Source organism: Lottia gigantea (assembly GCF_000327385.1).
Source record: "Lottia gigantea unplaced genomic scaffold LOTGIsca_87, whole genome shotgun sequence".
Lineage (NCBI taxonomy): Eukaryota > Metazoa > Mollusca > Gastropoda > Lottiidae > Lottia > Lottia gigantea.
The window spans coordinates 744,802-758,927 of NW_008710867.1; the positions used below are offsets into that span (position 1 = coordinate 744,802).

Sequence of the window (14,126 nt, forward strand, 5' to 3'; positions counted from 1 at the left end):
TTCGAATGTAGAAGTATGGATAACTAAGAAACTTCAGAGTTTGATCACGTGACCTATTATTTTGTCACATGATCAATTTGTGTAAACATTGCTCAAGGCTCCATCAACTTGCCTTTGTTTTTCTCGAATATATTGCAGTTAATTCACATTTTGACCAAGAAAAGTAGTAATTATTCATTTCAATGGCTGATCAGTGAACAATCCTTCTATGATGTCAACGATTTAATTTGAAATGGTAGGGAAAACTTGGAGAATTCCGGCCGATGGGGCGAGTTTATCAACTGCAACTGTAAATGAGTGCAATGTATTATGTGATGCAAAGCTTTGAGATTATACCTATAGGAGCAAGTGAATACAAATGCAGAGGCTGGGGCCATAGACACTTATTTAACCTCATTAGGCACTGCCAAGGTTTGTGATAAAGTTGATGGAGTGATAAATGTTACTCAAAAACCATGCAGACGAACACTCAAAAGACCAAGTCACCAAAGGAGACTTTCGTATGTGGAATATGCCAAAAATCTTTCGCCCGGAAACAGCATTTGACGATACATATTCGTGGTCACACTGGAGAGAAACCTTTCAAATGTAACATCTGTAATAAGGCATTTAAACAATCAGCACATAGAGACTCGCACGTCAAGACGCATTCTGGAGAGAAACATCATAAATGTGATATTTGTGAAAAGTCTTTCGCACGAAGACATCATCTAGAAGTTCATTTAAAAACACACGCTCACGAGAAACCGTTCATTTGTAAAGATTGTGGCACAACTTTCGAACAGTTGGGATTTTTCTTACATCACAAAACCACAGTGCATTCTGGGATATTTCCATCCAAATCTACCTCAACGCGACTGATATGTGACGTTTGTGGAAAATCATTTGCTGGAAAAAGAGACTTGGAAATTCATCAACGAATTCATACAGAGACTAGACCTTTTAAATGTGACCTTTGCAGCAAATCATACAATCAAAGAACTAGCTTAAAGATACATTACAGAGTGCATACAGGAGAGAGACCATTCAAATGTGAAGTTTGTCCCAAAGATTTCGCAGACAAATCTCAGCTCTCACGCCACAAAAGGACACACACGAAAGAGAAACCATTCACTTGTGGGATTTGCCAAACTTCTTTCAGTCAAAATTCCCATTTAAAGTCTCATCTGAAAATCCATACTGGGGAGAAAAATTTTCAATGCCATCTTTGCCAGAAGTCATTTTTTTCTAAAAGTAATTTGGTTATTCATATGAAGGCTCATACAGACTCTAAAAACTTCAAATGCGAAGTATGTTACAAGGATTTCAAATATCGACAAACTTTACAGAAACACATGGAAGGCCACGTGGAAGCCTTAAAAAATGAGTGTCTGCTCCCCTGCGGAATCTGTGGACTCTCCTTTCGATTCAAAAGCGATGTTCGAAGACACTTTAAATCGCACGTGAAAGAGAAGCCATACGAGTGTGACATTTGTAGTAAATCTTTTGCTCAAGAAAATCAACTGGAACGACACAAACGTTCGCATACGAAAGAGAAACCATTTAAATGTGATGTTTGTGGGAACTGTTTTAGCCAGAGTTCTCATCTGTTGACGCATCTGAAGATTCATACTGGTGAAAAGGACTACCAGTGTCACCAATGTGGACGTTCTTTCAACCAAAACAGTCAGTTAAAATGTCATCTCATGACCCATTCTGATCTGAAACAGTTTGCGTGTGAGATTTGCGGCAAATGTTTTAAATATAAAACCACGGCAGACTTTCATATGTTGAATCATTTCCCTCGTGAAGTCAATTCTTGTGGAATATGTGGCAGGATGTTCAAGACTCAATTTTACATCGAAAAACATTTGATTAAAAGACACGTTTTGAATTGATCCTAAATCAACGTTGCAGCGTGTGCAAGAGCTTAACACTTTCAAAGGAAAAATGCGCCAAAGTGTATTTATAATATATAATTACAGAAAAGCTCTGGTAGCACCTTGCACCTTTGTTGGTTTTGTGTGTTTGAATAAATGAAATAAAATTATATTCCTTAATTTTTTAGCTTTATGTAGCCCAACCTTTATTGCTTAGCCCATGTCTTAGCCCTAAGATGGCCTCCCATCCCCTTTGCCTGACCTTCACAGCCACGGGTAGACTTGATTATGGCAGTGTAATGTATTTTGCATCATGTGGAAGTTTTGCATGCTTGACAGAACTCAAGCCATTGGGAAAAATAAGTGATAAGCATGCAAGCCTATTAATGCCCATATGTTCGAATACTAAACAGCGATTTATTGTGAAACTTCAACCATTTATAAGTATTTATCACGTGATCTGGTTGTTTCAAAATGGCCGACAAGGAAACTGACTGATTGTTTTATAACTGCTTATACAAGGAAATACAGGTTTGTCAATTAATTCTATCGGTTTATTTTGTAGTTGATTGATCTGTGGGTTCGAGAGCAATTAGTCTAAAGTCCTAAATAGCCATTTCATCCTCAAGCATTCGACAGGAGTTGTGAGAGAAGCCTGAAGTGAGTTAAAAGAAATGAGGGGAGGGGACCTTTATTTGGCTTTATCAACTGGGTATGTCTTTTTGTCTGTTCAACTCGCGTGATGATAAAGATTGGAAACCTCATGTAGTATGCAATGAGGTAAATTTGGTCTAGGTCTAGTAACCATCTCACATTACCATTTACTTGCAGCATGGCAGAAGAACAGTATGGAAAATTCACTTCAAGCTTGTCAGAGGCAAGTCTTGAGAAAGCTGCTACAGAACTGAATGAAAATCCCAGCACAAGAGACTTGGAGATCAAGACTTTAAGAGAAAGAGTCAAATCATATCCAGGTAAAATACATAACCAAATCGATAGCCCTGTAATTAATTAAGATACAACTTGTAGATCTATACCTGTAGTCTTTGTCAAAATTAAATCTGTTATAACAGAATATATTCATCTAATTATTAGTTTGCTTGCAATTAAATAAAAACCAACTATGTGATTAACTTTGTTAATAGGTTTGAAGGCTAGATTGGATTCAGCATTCCTATTACGATTTCTAAGAGCCAAGAAATTCGACCAAGAACGAGCTTTCAAGACACTACTTTCATTTTACCAAATGCGTGTAGACAGTACAGACTTGTTCAAGGATATGGTGCCCTCTTCTGTCAAGTCTATTCTGGATAATCAAGCCGTTGGTGTGTTAGATCATCCAGACAAAGAGGGAAGGAAGGTTATTATTGTTAGACCAGGTAAGTGTCTGGATAACAGAGCCTATTTCAAATAGTGTCCAGCCTTGTTCGTGTCATTGTTTGCTTGAAATTAAATATGTATATTTTTTAGGTAAATGGAATCCAAATGAAGCACCAGTTAATGATATGTTTAAAACGTTATATCTGACGCTTAGTAAAGTTATTGAGGTAGGTTGCATGCTGAGAAATGGTTGCCATGGAACTTTGGTTTAAACAGAGCAGTCCATTTTACTAAGGAATCTTAAATTGCATGGAACACAATGTATGTAGTCTACCTCTGCGTAACAACTTGTTTCAGTTTCTGATATTTCTTCAATCCCTGTAATCTGATTTCTATTGTAGGATGAAGAGATACAGATACATGGTTTGGCTGTGATTGTGGAGCTAGGTGAAATCAGCTGGACCCATGCTAAAGCTATATCTCCTCTCTATGCTAAAAGGATGTCCGGTCTGTTACAGGTAATATTAGATTGCCAAGTCAACAGTCCTGAATGAGTATTTTCATAGGAAAGGATATCTAGTGATTTGTTTGAATAATGTTATGGACAAGCTTCATTTGCTCAACCGAGTTCAAAAGTTCAATAATAATTTCTGTTTCAGGAAGCATTCCCTGCTAGAATAAAATCTATCCATTATGTTAACGAACCAGTTTTCTTTGATGTTATATTTGCCATCATTAAACAATTTTTAAAAGAAAAAATCTTAAAACGGGTAAGTAAAAGCATTTAGTTTTAGGGATTTGATTATATTAAATGGGGATTTGATTATGTTAAATGGGGATTTGATTATGTTAAATGGGGATTTGATTATGTTGAAATGGGGATTTGATTATGATAAAATAGAGATTTGATTATGTTAAAATGTATTTTATAGTTACATTTCCATGGTAAGAATGTGACAGAACTACATGAGTACATCGACCCCCAGTATTTACCAGAAGAATTCCAAGGTCAAGGTCCCAAATTTTCCACAACGGTATGTATGGAATTCAAGTTATTTGATTATAGTGAACCATAATTCCATCTATTTATTGAAAAGGGTTATGGGTCACAAGGGTTTTGAAAGATAACATTAGTTAATAAAATAATTATTTTCGTTGAATTTTAGAAATGGACAGAAAAACTTCGAGGATGTGAAGAGGAGTTTCGTGATGATTTAAAGTATGGATTTTACCAACAAACAGCAGTTCCTTCAAAGAATACCAAATCCGAAGATGCTTTCACCAATAATGTTACAGGAACTTTTAAAAAACTGGATATTTAACGCTGTTTGAGGTCTATTGTTCCCTCATAGGAGTTACTGTATGGCTCTTGGGTGCAATAGCCCCTATTCTTTTATCACAGTAGTTTGTAATTGCAGCGAATTGATTGGATTGTACACTACCGAATACAGCCAATCAGAGCCCTCGCCAAAAACAATAAGCCAGAATGTCTAATACTTTATGTCGAAGGCTCTGATTGGCTGTATTCTTGGTTGAAATTCTGTGTCCAAGAACAAAATCAAAAGAAAGAAAATTAGCAACTGCCTGCCGTTTATCATTGACAAGTCGGCAAAATGGCTGAAGTATTAAACTAACATATCCTTAACTTTATACCGGTATTTAGAGTGTTGTGTAGCTTCCATTTAGAGAGTCCACACAGCTGATATATTTTAGTATTACCTCTGCTTAATTTCATTCATTTTATTTTCAGACTTAATGGACATTCAAAGACATTTGCACATGCTAAAGAACATATCCTAAGCAAGGACTAGAAGAGTCCACTTTATTCTAGGATAGACTTAGTTGTAATGAACACGATGAGTATGATTTGAATTATCACTTATTCTACCCTAGAACATAGTGGACTGGTCTTGTCTTTATTTTGAATTGTCCTCGCATGTGCACAGATGTGTCTTATTTTTGATATTGTGCTGTTATGAATTTGGTTGTGAAAAGATATTTCTGCTTGAGCAGCAGCAGGCAGAAATAATGGTATTTTTGGGGACCTATGAATCAAAAAACTTACAAGTAATTATAGGCTTAGCCCTTCCATTCAACTTAGGCATAGAAGCACCATTTTTCTATTCAGTATTATCTCCTTTGAAAACCACATTTTTGACCATGACAAGTTTTGTTTTTATTCCCTTCATGAACATTTCCATTTAGTTTTAGTTTGATTGTCAGCTGAGTTGCATTCATGACCTTACATTGAAACCACTCAAAAACGGTTACCATATAATTTCTAGTACAATGCGCACCTTTTATAACGCGCATGTATGGTATATTTTTTTTCTTGAATACATGTATTAAGGATCTGAATTCCACAAATTCCATATAATTCCACGTACAATGCGCACTATCGTACAATACGCACGTGTTTGTTTAAGAACATTTTTACAGCAAACTGAATTCAACAATTATATTTTTGTTATCTATTTTTATTGCCAAACAATTTTCTCTTGCCTCAAAAGTCATTTACTATATATTTCCTTATACAATGCGCAGTGCCGTATAATACGCATGTACGAATTATAGAATCTCTTCAATGGCAAATTTATTTCTACCAGCCCTTTTTTTGTATAGCTATAACATATTTTCATTCTAGCTACAAATACATACACATTAACCATATAATTTCTAGTACAGAGCGCACTATATATAATACGCATGTACGATTCTAAGTACTTGTTAACGCAAATATAAGTCTGTAAGTTTTGACAATGTTTAGCTGTGAAACTATGGTGTTTACCTGGATCTCCGCCGTTTTGTGTTTTGCTAACAAAGATATAGTTTGCTAATCTTGTTAGTGTCCAGGATTTATTTATATCTATGGCAATAACATGCGAATTTTGTTTATTTTGATGTATATTAACATTGTTAACATTTTTAATAAAAGTTTATTATATAGGTAATTTATTATAAACAGTTTATTATATAAAAAGTTTATTATAAAGAGAGTTTATTTAAAAAAAAATATTATTCATTGTCACAGAAACAAAGAGAATACAAATGCAATGAGTGCAAGGAAAAGCTCGATCCATTGTGCAAATGTGGGTGATTCTTGAAGGGATTTAAAATATGTCAGATAATAGATTCTATATGCTCTAATCCAATGTCTGTGATTCATTTGGCTCTATTTAAATCTTGCCTAGATTATGACTTTTGCAAATACACGTCAAGCGAGCAAATAAAGATCAACTGACGAAGCAATGGTTATCTTCTTCGTACGTTCCAAATCTGATACCCTCTTCTGCAAATCCTTTATCATCAATTGCAGGTCTTCGTTTCCGCCTCTCACGTATAATGTTGGAAGTTTAGGTGCTGGTGGTGCTCTTTCAAAAAGGTCGTTATAGTGGTTTTCCGTGGTGCCCATTGCTCCCATTGGTCTGCAGCTGGTCGTGACGTTAGGTGAACATGCACTACAGAGAGAACTGGCTGACCCAATGCCACTATCAGAAGATATATTGCTAGGCTTATATCTTGGTTTTTGGGAGTGTGGAATCTCTGGTAGGGGTCTGGCTCCCTCGGGCTCTAGGTATTGACTTTCAACAGAAGCCAAGTCTTTATCAAATTTTTGAATGAACTGGTAGATTTCTGACAGCTTAGAAGACCCGGTATCTTGATTGGACAGGACATCATTCAGTCTGTCCAAGTTTGCCGATGCTCTTTCAGAATGCTCAACTTCACCGCGCTTCTTTACTTTCAAAACAGGATTCTGGAAAAAATTCTCAATCTAAATTCGGGGCCGAAATATTAAAGAGTCTACAACTAGTTTGCGTCGCATTTCCGGTCACTTTCACACTAGGGAGAATTGCAGTATTCTTTCAGCTCCTCTGGTATGCTGAGGATACACCCTAGGTTAATTTTTTGCTTAAAGGGGATATGCCTTGAAATGCGTGTTCGTTCAGCTGCCCACAATTTGTTTAGGCAGTAACTCCTGACTGATAACGAACCTCTACCCTCTCTCCCTTATTGTAAAATAGAATCATCCTCACCATTTTTGCATGTGCATCTTCATATACCGAGGGGTCGTAAAAGCTGCTGTAGGAATCTTCATATACGTCTATATCTGTGGACAAAAACAGAATAAAGAATATCATGACCGAGAAGCTAAGCAAGGACGTCAGATTTGCAAGTTCAAGCAGATCTAGATAAAAGCCTATGACTACAAATTGTTGGATATTACCAAGAAAACGGTGTCGAGACTTACCTTCCTTGGCTTTTACCTTCAGCTTCACCCGGAATAACTCAAAGTATAAATAGATAGCTTTGTCGCTAACTAGGTTGACGGCATAGGAATGGACAGAATTGACACCCACGACGAATGTTAGTGTTGAATCGTTCAGTGTGATGATCAACTGTTCTTTTGGATTTTTGATCTTCACTACCGTTTGCAGCTCATCTACAATGAAAACAAAATATCAATTACATTGGGTCTTTCACCTGAAATCTTCAATGAAACGTTTTGTAACGTGAAATCTACTTACTATTTATAAAGCTTTCCCAGCCTTGAGTTGCTGCTTCAAAGGGTGACTTTGGGCTGACAAAGATCTTCATATAGTACCAATGAGCATTGACAGAGGAAACATCAAATCCAATGTTGTTATTTTGGACAAGGGCGTCGGACCATGCGCCAACTGCATGGGGGTTTCCAATTTTTAAGCTCACTTTCTTCTTGTCGGATGACAGGCTTACGTTGGTGCCACACAGTTCTGGAGACCATTGGATTCTCCTCGATTGACCACCTGAAGAGTTAATTGAAATTTTCCTATTCTTAATTGAAAGTGATCTCGGTTCGATTTCTGCTATTGAGATACTTTTTAGACTTGATATGAATAGGTTTAAATTTGGACACAACCTCCAGACAAATGTCTGCTGATCATGGTATGAGTGAGTGAAGTTCCTCACAGAACTTAGCTGCACAATTAGCTGAATTGGTGAACAAATCTCTATTTTAAATATGGGAGGATCTAGAATCAGAAGGAATTTTGTGTACTTACCTATTATTGTGACATCCATGAACCCAAAAAGCAACATAGCACAAAACCTAAAGCTGTAGCCTGGTTCCATTCGAAATCTTGTAACCTTTCCCCAAAACTCGTGGACTATCTCATTGTTCGAGTTCACTTCCAGGCGATATCTGGCCTGTTTTTTTAAAACCTTCACGTGAGTGGTGGCCAAGGCGTCTATTTTAGTTCCTACAATACAAGAAAGAAGATCGTGTCCTACTCTGTACTAAAAGTTAAATCTGAAAGGCAATCCATCCAGATGGTCGCAGTTGCTCGTAGGCGGTAATTTTCTTTGGATACAGATCGGGTATAAGCGCCTCACGACTACGAACGAGCCGATGAGATGCTTTGAATCTATCTGAGACCACCTCAAGATACTAACCTCTTCTGATGCAGTCTTTGATCTGGTCGTCCGTCCTCGTGGTAATCCCGAGAACCACATGTCCCCCACTTAAACCACCTTCAACCAAGATTTCGATCACGTCTCCTATTTTTAGTTTCCTGTCCACAACCGCACATCCATCGAAAGTATTGGTGGACCAGGTAATTTCGTCACCGTATGAGTTAATGTTTTCTCCGTGGCTGTTGGTAAACATGATTCCTTGAAGGTTACAACGTCTTGGTTGAACAGATAGTTGTAGTCGCTTATTTTACGAGCAGTTGGCTGTGGTATCTCCTTCCTCGATCACTTGGTTGTGGACTCTTTTTGCAGGCCCAATTGGTTAAAGTCGTTCCTTCTTCGAATTAATGGTTGCACTCTCTTCTTTTAGGAACAGTTGTGTGTGGTCGTTCCTTCTACAAACAGTCGGTTGTAGTCGCTCCTTTTTGGACCAGTTGGTTGACGTCGCTCTATACTCTCTAGCTACTTACAGAGACTGTTGGTTGTAGTCGCTTCTTCCCACATCAATTGGCTGTAGTCGCTTCTTCCAAAGATAGATGGTTATAGACAGTTCTTCTTTGGAGAGAGATAGTTCTTCGTGCTGTCTTCTTCCAAAGACAATTATGTTACATATAAATTGTAACGAATATCCCCAAACTGTTCCTTATCCGTCTTCCGCGTCTTACAACTATCTTGCAACAAAAGTAAATACTTTCAAATTGTACTATTTTAAAGACCTGAAAAGGTTAGCAACCTCATCCGTATCACCCCATTCGTGTCACTCTATCCGTGTTTGACAATAATTGTTCAATTTTGGGTTATGCAAATATTTGAGAATTTCGTCTCAACTTTAAGTTCTTATTATGTTAAAATCGTCAAAAGCGGATATATTTATTTATAATTTTCAAAAATTAGGAAACTTCGAGAATTTGTTTAAGGGGAAATCTCCACCTAAAAGATGATTTAGTTCTAGTAGATCCTTTCTATCCCCAAAATCGTCAAAAATAGTAAGAAATTCTGACGCCCAGACTTCTGTGCAGCTGTGTGTAGACAAAGCGGGGCTCTATGGACAATACGAGGGTCAATGATGTTTGTGGAAGGCTCTCTTTAAGCTCGGGTTGTGACAATTTGCGCAACTACGCCTTACAAAATAAATATTTGTCTTTTTAATTCAGGTTGTAATAGTCAATTTATAAAGGGGAATTTTTGGGTAAACTTTGAAATTATTTTCCGAGTTAGTATAGCTGCCATTCATTCATTCATTCATTCATTCATTCATTCATTCATTCATTCATTCATTCATTCATTCATTCATTCATTCCCTGTTATACAAAGCGTTGCAATGCCTTTAAATACAATTGATTGGAAAGGGACATAACTCGAACCAGTTTTTTCTCAGAACACAAGCGACTTTCATTTAGTAATGATCTAAGCGATGTGATGAGTCAAAACTTCCGGTTACATAAATAAGGTTTGTTGACACTTTAATCCTGAAGCTTTTTGGTTTATTGACACTGTAAGATCTTAAGTTAAAGATCGACTTGCAATTAACAGCGTTAACTTGTGCGTTCTCTCATAGACAAAAGCTACCCATATATTCGTTCAACACCCAACATAAAAAAACAAATCGAATCGTAGACGTAATTTGTAATCCATCTCACTTTTCCTGTTCCTAAACATGAGCCCATTAATAAGGATCAGCAAAATAATCCACAAATCAAGCCCAAGGTTATTAACCGAATTAGGTTGAAGATGTCTGAAGTCCTTAAGTAGGAAATAAAACTCCATTTCATTAGTCCAAAACGAGCTGCAACTCCAAAGCATTCCATCTTTTTATTGCAGATGTTAGAAATGTAAGAAAGAACAAAGGAGGAAAAGATCAGCCACCATGATTGAATCGAGGAACTGTATCGTGCAGTCGCACACGCAGACAGCGTTCTCGGTTATGAATGAACTGAGACTGAAGGAACATTTGTGCGACATTGTGCTAAGAGTGGAAGATTGCAAATATCAAGCTCATAAAATAGTACTAGCAGGTTGCAGTCCATATCTTAGGGCAATGTTTACCAACGGAATGCAGGAAACAGAGCAATCGTTGGTTGAGATCCATGGTATGGAAGCCAAGACAATGAACTTGCTGTTAGAGTTCATGTATACTGGTCTCCTGGAGATTAACATAGCTAATGTTCAGGACATTCTTCAAGGTGCCTCTTTATTAGGACTCTCAGCCCTTAGGACCAATTGCTCCCAATTTTTAGAGGGTCAGTTAGCTGCTTCTAACTGCTTAGGTAAGCTTCTTATCTGATGCTATTTTTAGAGGAGAGCATACTATCAATGGTTCTCAACCATTACAAGTACCTTACAAGTACCCCCTTGGAGTACGAGGGAACAGTGGTGTTTCTATGAATCATTAGAGGAGTTTGTACATTTTGGTGCCACAGGCCACTCTTGTGCTCTCTACTTTTACTCTTATCTATCTGTTTCAGGAATCCATTATTTCGCTGATATGTACGGCCTTACAGAACTAGCTTCCTACGCTCGGCAATTCATGTTCCAAAACTTTCTGGAAATAGTTCGCTCTGACGAATTCTATGAGCTAAGTCAGGAGCGTTTATTAAACCTGCTCAACAGTGATAAGCTCAGAGTTGTGAGTGAACACCAAGTCTTTGAGGCTGCGTGTGCGTGGATACAGTATGACCCTGTGGGCAGGTCGCATTGTGCATGTGCAATTCTCCAAAACATTCGCCTGGCCTTACTGGACTTAACATATTTGGAGAACATTGTCATAAAGTCTGAATTTTTTAATAATTGTGCAAAGTGTCAGCTTGTGATAAGTAAAGCGATAAGAACACAGCAAGATAATGTTGCCATGGAGATGATCACGCCAAGAGCTCAGCCACCTTGTATCTATGTGGTAGGGGGACGTAACTCTACTGACTGTCAGCTATCCAGTATGGAACGTTACGATTTTCTTACAGATAGATGGGTGGCTAATGTAAGTGGTAAAAATTTTAAACTGATAAAAGCCTTGCTCTCTCTGCATTGAGAATAGATAGAGCTGAATATCAGCATTCAGCTTAGAATACCCTTGAAAATTCAGGCTGTAGTCACTTCTGCTATTTCATGCATGAATTATAGATGAAGCAAACATCAGATTCCTGGAAATTGTGACAGGACAGCGGCATAAGCCTACTCATATCTGATCGCTTTCTATTTGTAGGTCAACTGTAACATGAACATTGCTCGTACAGCTGTTGGAGTGACCTGTCAAGAGGGACTACTGTACGCTATAGGAGGAGAATGTGCTTTATTAGAAACTCAAGAGGACACTCTGTATCTTCGCTGTGTAGAATGTTTTGATCCTGTCATCAAACAATGGCTGCCTAAACCAGAAATGAAAGTTGCCAGATCATTTGTGGCTGTGGCAGCTGCCAGAGGGTGTATTTATGCCATTGGTGAGTTTTTGAATCATATATGTCTTATCCTATGTAAATTGATTTGAGAGGGCCAAAGTCGAGCCAGTCTGCCAGGGTCAGATGGGAGTTATAAACGTGAGCATTATATTCACAATTATACATAATATAAACCATGTTAATTTTATTCAGGTGGAGAGGATAGATCATGTAGCTATAATATAGTAGAAAAATATGATCCTAAAGCTGAGAAATGGAGTTTTACAACAAATTTAAAGCGTAAAAGAGCTGGAGCAGGGGTGGCCGTTTGTGATGGGAGAATATATGTGGCAGGTAGGACATTTGGTCTGGCTGCTAGAAGAAAAAAATGGGCGAACTTTTCGAATTATAGCTTCATGTGGAAATGTAACACACGAAAAGCAATTAAGGCTCTGATTCCTTTGAAGAATAAGGGGTCAATTATGAGCATTTCATTCATCCAGGGAGGTTGTACATTAGGCCATCAAAATCCAGTTTATTTCCTTGCCAAGCAGTAGGATGTAAAACTCCAAATTTCATTTCTTTGTAGGAGGTTTTGATAAAACATTACATATGGATAGAGCCAGTGTAGAATGCTATGATCCAGATACTCAAGACTGGACGTTTGTGGCTGAAATGGAGAAAGGTCGATCAGGTCTTTCGTTAGTCACATGTGATCAGTTTATTTATGCCATTGGTGGAAGATTTCGGCATTTAGACCAATATTTTGACCTTGTGGAGAGGTATGTCATAAAGCTCTATTTCATTATCTGAATAAGGTGCAGAACAGCTGGATATAAAGCTTCCATTTAATTAGCCCAAGCAGGGCGGTAGGCCAAGAAGGTGTAATGCTGCAGGATAGAGATCTCCATTTCATTTGTCGAACATCAGGACTTAGTTCAAGAAGATGTAGTAGGGTGTAAAACTCTATTTCATTTTTTTACAGGTTCAACACAGTCACAAAACAATGGACCACCATTACTCCCATGAATACATCTAGAGCTTGGCCAGGTGTTGCTCTATTTGATGGCCTTATATACGTCCTAGGTGGGTTTGATGGACAGAGCAGACTATGTAGTGCCGAGGTTTATAACCCGGAAACAGATCAATGGTCCACCATTAAAGATATGAATATTCATCGTGCAGGTTGTGGGGCTGGGGTGGTATAAGTGTTTTGCAGTGGAAATAAGAGTTGCTTGACAGATGGCCCAACAAATCTGGCCACTTGTTCTCAAAACAATCTTGGCGCTATTGATATCCTAGGGTCTTAACTTCTTACATTGTTTCTAGGATATCCAAGAGCTAAGATCATTTTGAAAATACATGACCTGGTCCTAATTTAGAATGTTCAATGCAATTCAAATCATGGAAACGTATCTTTTTCAATTTTTTTTCATTTTTATTCAAATCATGAACTGAGGATTAAATTGATAAAATTTTTCTGTACATTTTGCCTTATTCTGTACCAAATATTTTTTTCTAATTTGCACCTATTTCAACCTTAGCAACATTTTCTTGAAATTTGACTAAAGAGGTTTTAAAACATTTTATATGTGTATCAGGGACACTGATTGCATCGATTTGCAGCATTCCAATTTTCAATCAGACGTCTGTGGTTCACGCCTTTCATGATTAGTGATGTCATCAAACACTTAGTGTTAGTGCAATTGCAGGAACCACAGACATCTGATTGAAAATTGGAATGGTGCAAATCGATGCTATCAGTGTCTCTGATACACCTACAAATTTATAAAACAAGATGATTTTGATGTATTTATTATGGTAAATGGGAATCTTTAATGAATAATTATATAGCTTTGAGTATCTACTTATATGAATTTCGGTGGAATTGGCTATTTGAAATTTGTGGGTTAAGAATGTATTAGAAATTTAAGTAGTTATTTGCTGTGATGGATAAAAGAGCTGAAAGAGGTTTTCTAGTATTTGTATGTGTATCAGGGACACTTAAAGCATCTCTTTGCAGCATTTCAATTTCCTGTCTGATGTCTGTGGTTCCTACAATTCCAAACCATTTTAATATGCCAAGATTATGGCATTGCTATCGCACATGTGAGAGATACACATACAG

General features: G+C 37.4%; 4 protein-coding genes across 4 annotated transcripts; 3 read left to right on the forward strand and 1 right to left on the reverse strand.

The window, feature by feature from the left end:
- Positions 1 to 455: 455 nt before the first annotated feature.
- Positions 456 to 1,877, forward strand: LOTGIDRAFT_133757 (hypothetical protein; the record flags this gene model as incomplete). Its single annotated transcript, XM_009067901.1, has 1 exon — positions 456 to 1,877. The coding sequence occupies one exon, from the start codon at positions 456 to 458 to the stop codon at positions 1,875 to 1,877; it is 1,422 nt and encodes a 473-aa protein (XP_009066149.1).
- Positions 1,878 to 2,691: 814 nt separating this feature from the next.
- LOTGIDRAFT_133798 (hypothetical protein) lies at positions 2,692 to 4,255 on the forward strand (the record flags this gene model as incomplete). Its single annotated transcript, XM_009067902.1, has 6 exons — positions 2,692 to 2,833; positions 3,005 to 3,244; positions 3,330 to 3,406; positions 3,581 to 3,697; positions 3,839 to 3,949; positions 4,112 to 4,255. 6 exons carry the CDS (start codon positions 2,692 to 2,694, stop codon positions 4,253 to 4,255), a joined length of 831 nt encoding a protein of 276 aa, XP_009066150.1.
- A 2,138-nt stretch (positions 4,256 to 6,393) lies between these two features.
- LOTGIDRAFT_169610 (hypothetical protein) lies at positions 6,394 to 8,823 on the reverse strand (the record flags this gene model as incomplete). Its single annotated transcript, XM_009067903.1, has 6 exons — positions 6,394 to 6,933; positions 7,172 to 7,287; positions 7,429 to 7,620; positions 7,706 to 7,963; positions 8,219 to 8,416; positions 8,610 to 8,823. The coding sequence occupies 6 exons, from the start codon at positions 8,821 to 8,823 to the stop codon at positions 6,394 to 6,396; spliced, it is 1,518 nt and encodes a 505-aa protein (XP_009066151.1).
- Positions 8,824 to 10,551: 1,728 nt separating this feature from the next.
- On the forward strand, positions 10,552 to 13,206 carry LOTGIDRAFT_179800 (hypothetical protein; the record flags this gene model as incomplete). Its single annotated transcript, XM_009067904.1, has 6 exons — positions 10,552 to 10,894; positions 11,093 to 11,601; positions 11,827 to 12,061; positions 12,212 to 12,352; positions 12,588 to 12,780; positions 12,984 to 13,206. 6 exons carry the CDS (start codon positions 10,552 to 10,554, stop codon positions 13,204 to 13,206), a joined length of 1,644 nt encoding a protein of 547 aa, XP_009066152.1.
- Between the last annotated feature and the right edge of the window lie 920 nt (positions 13,207 to 14,126).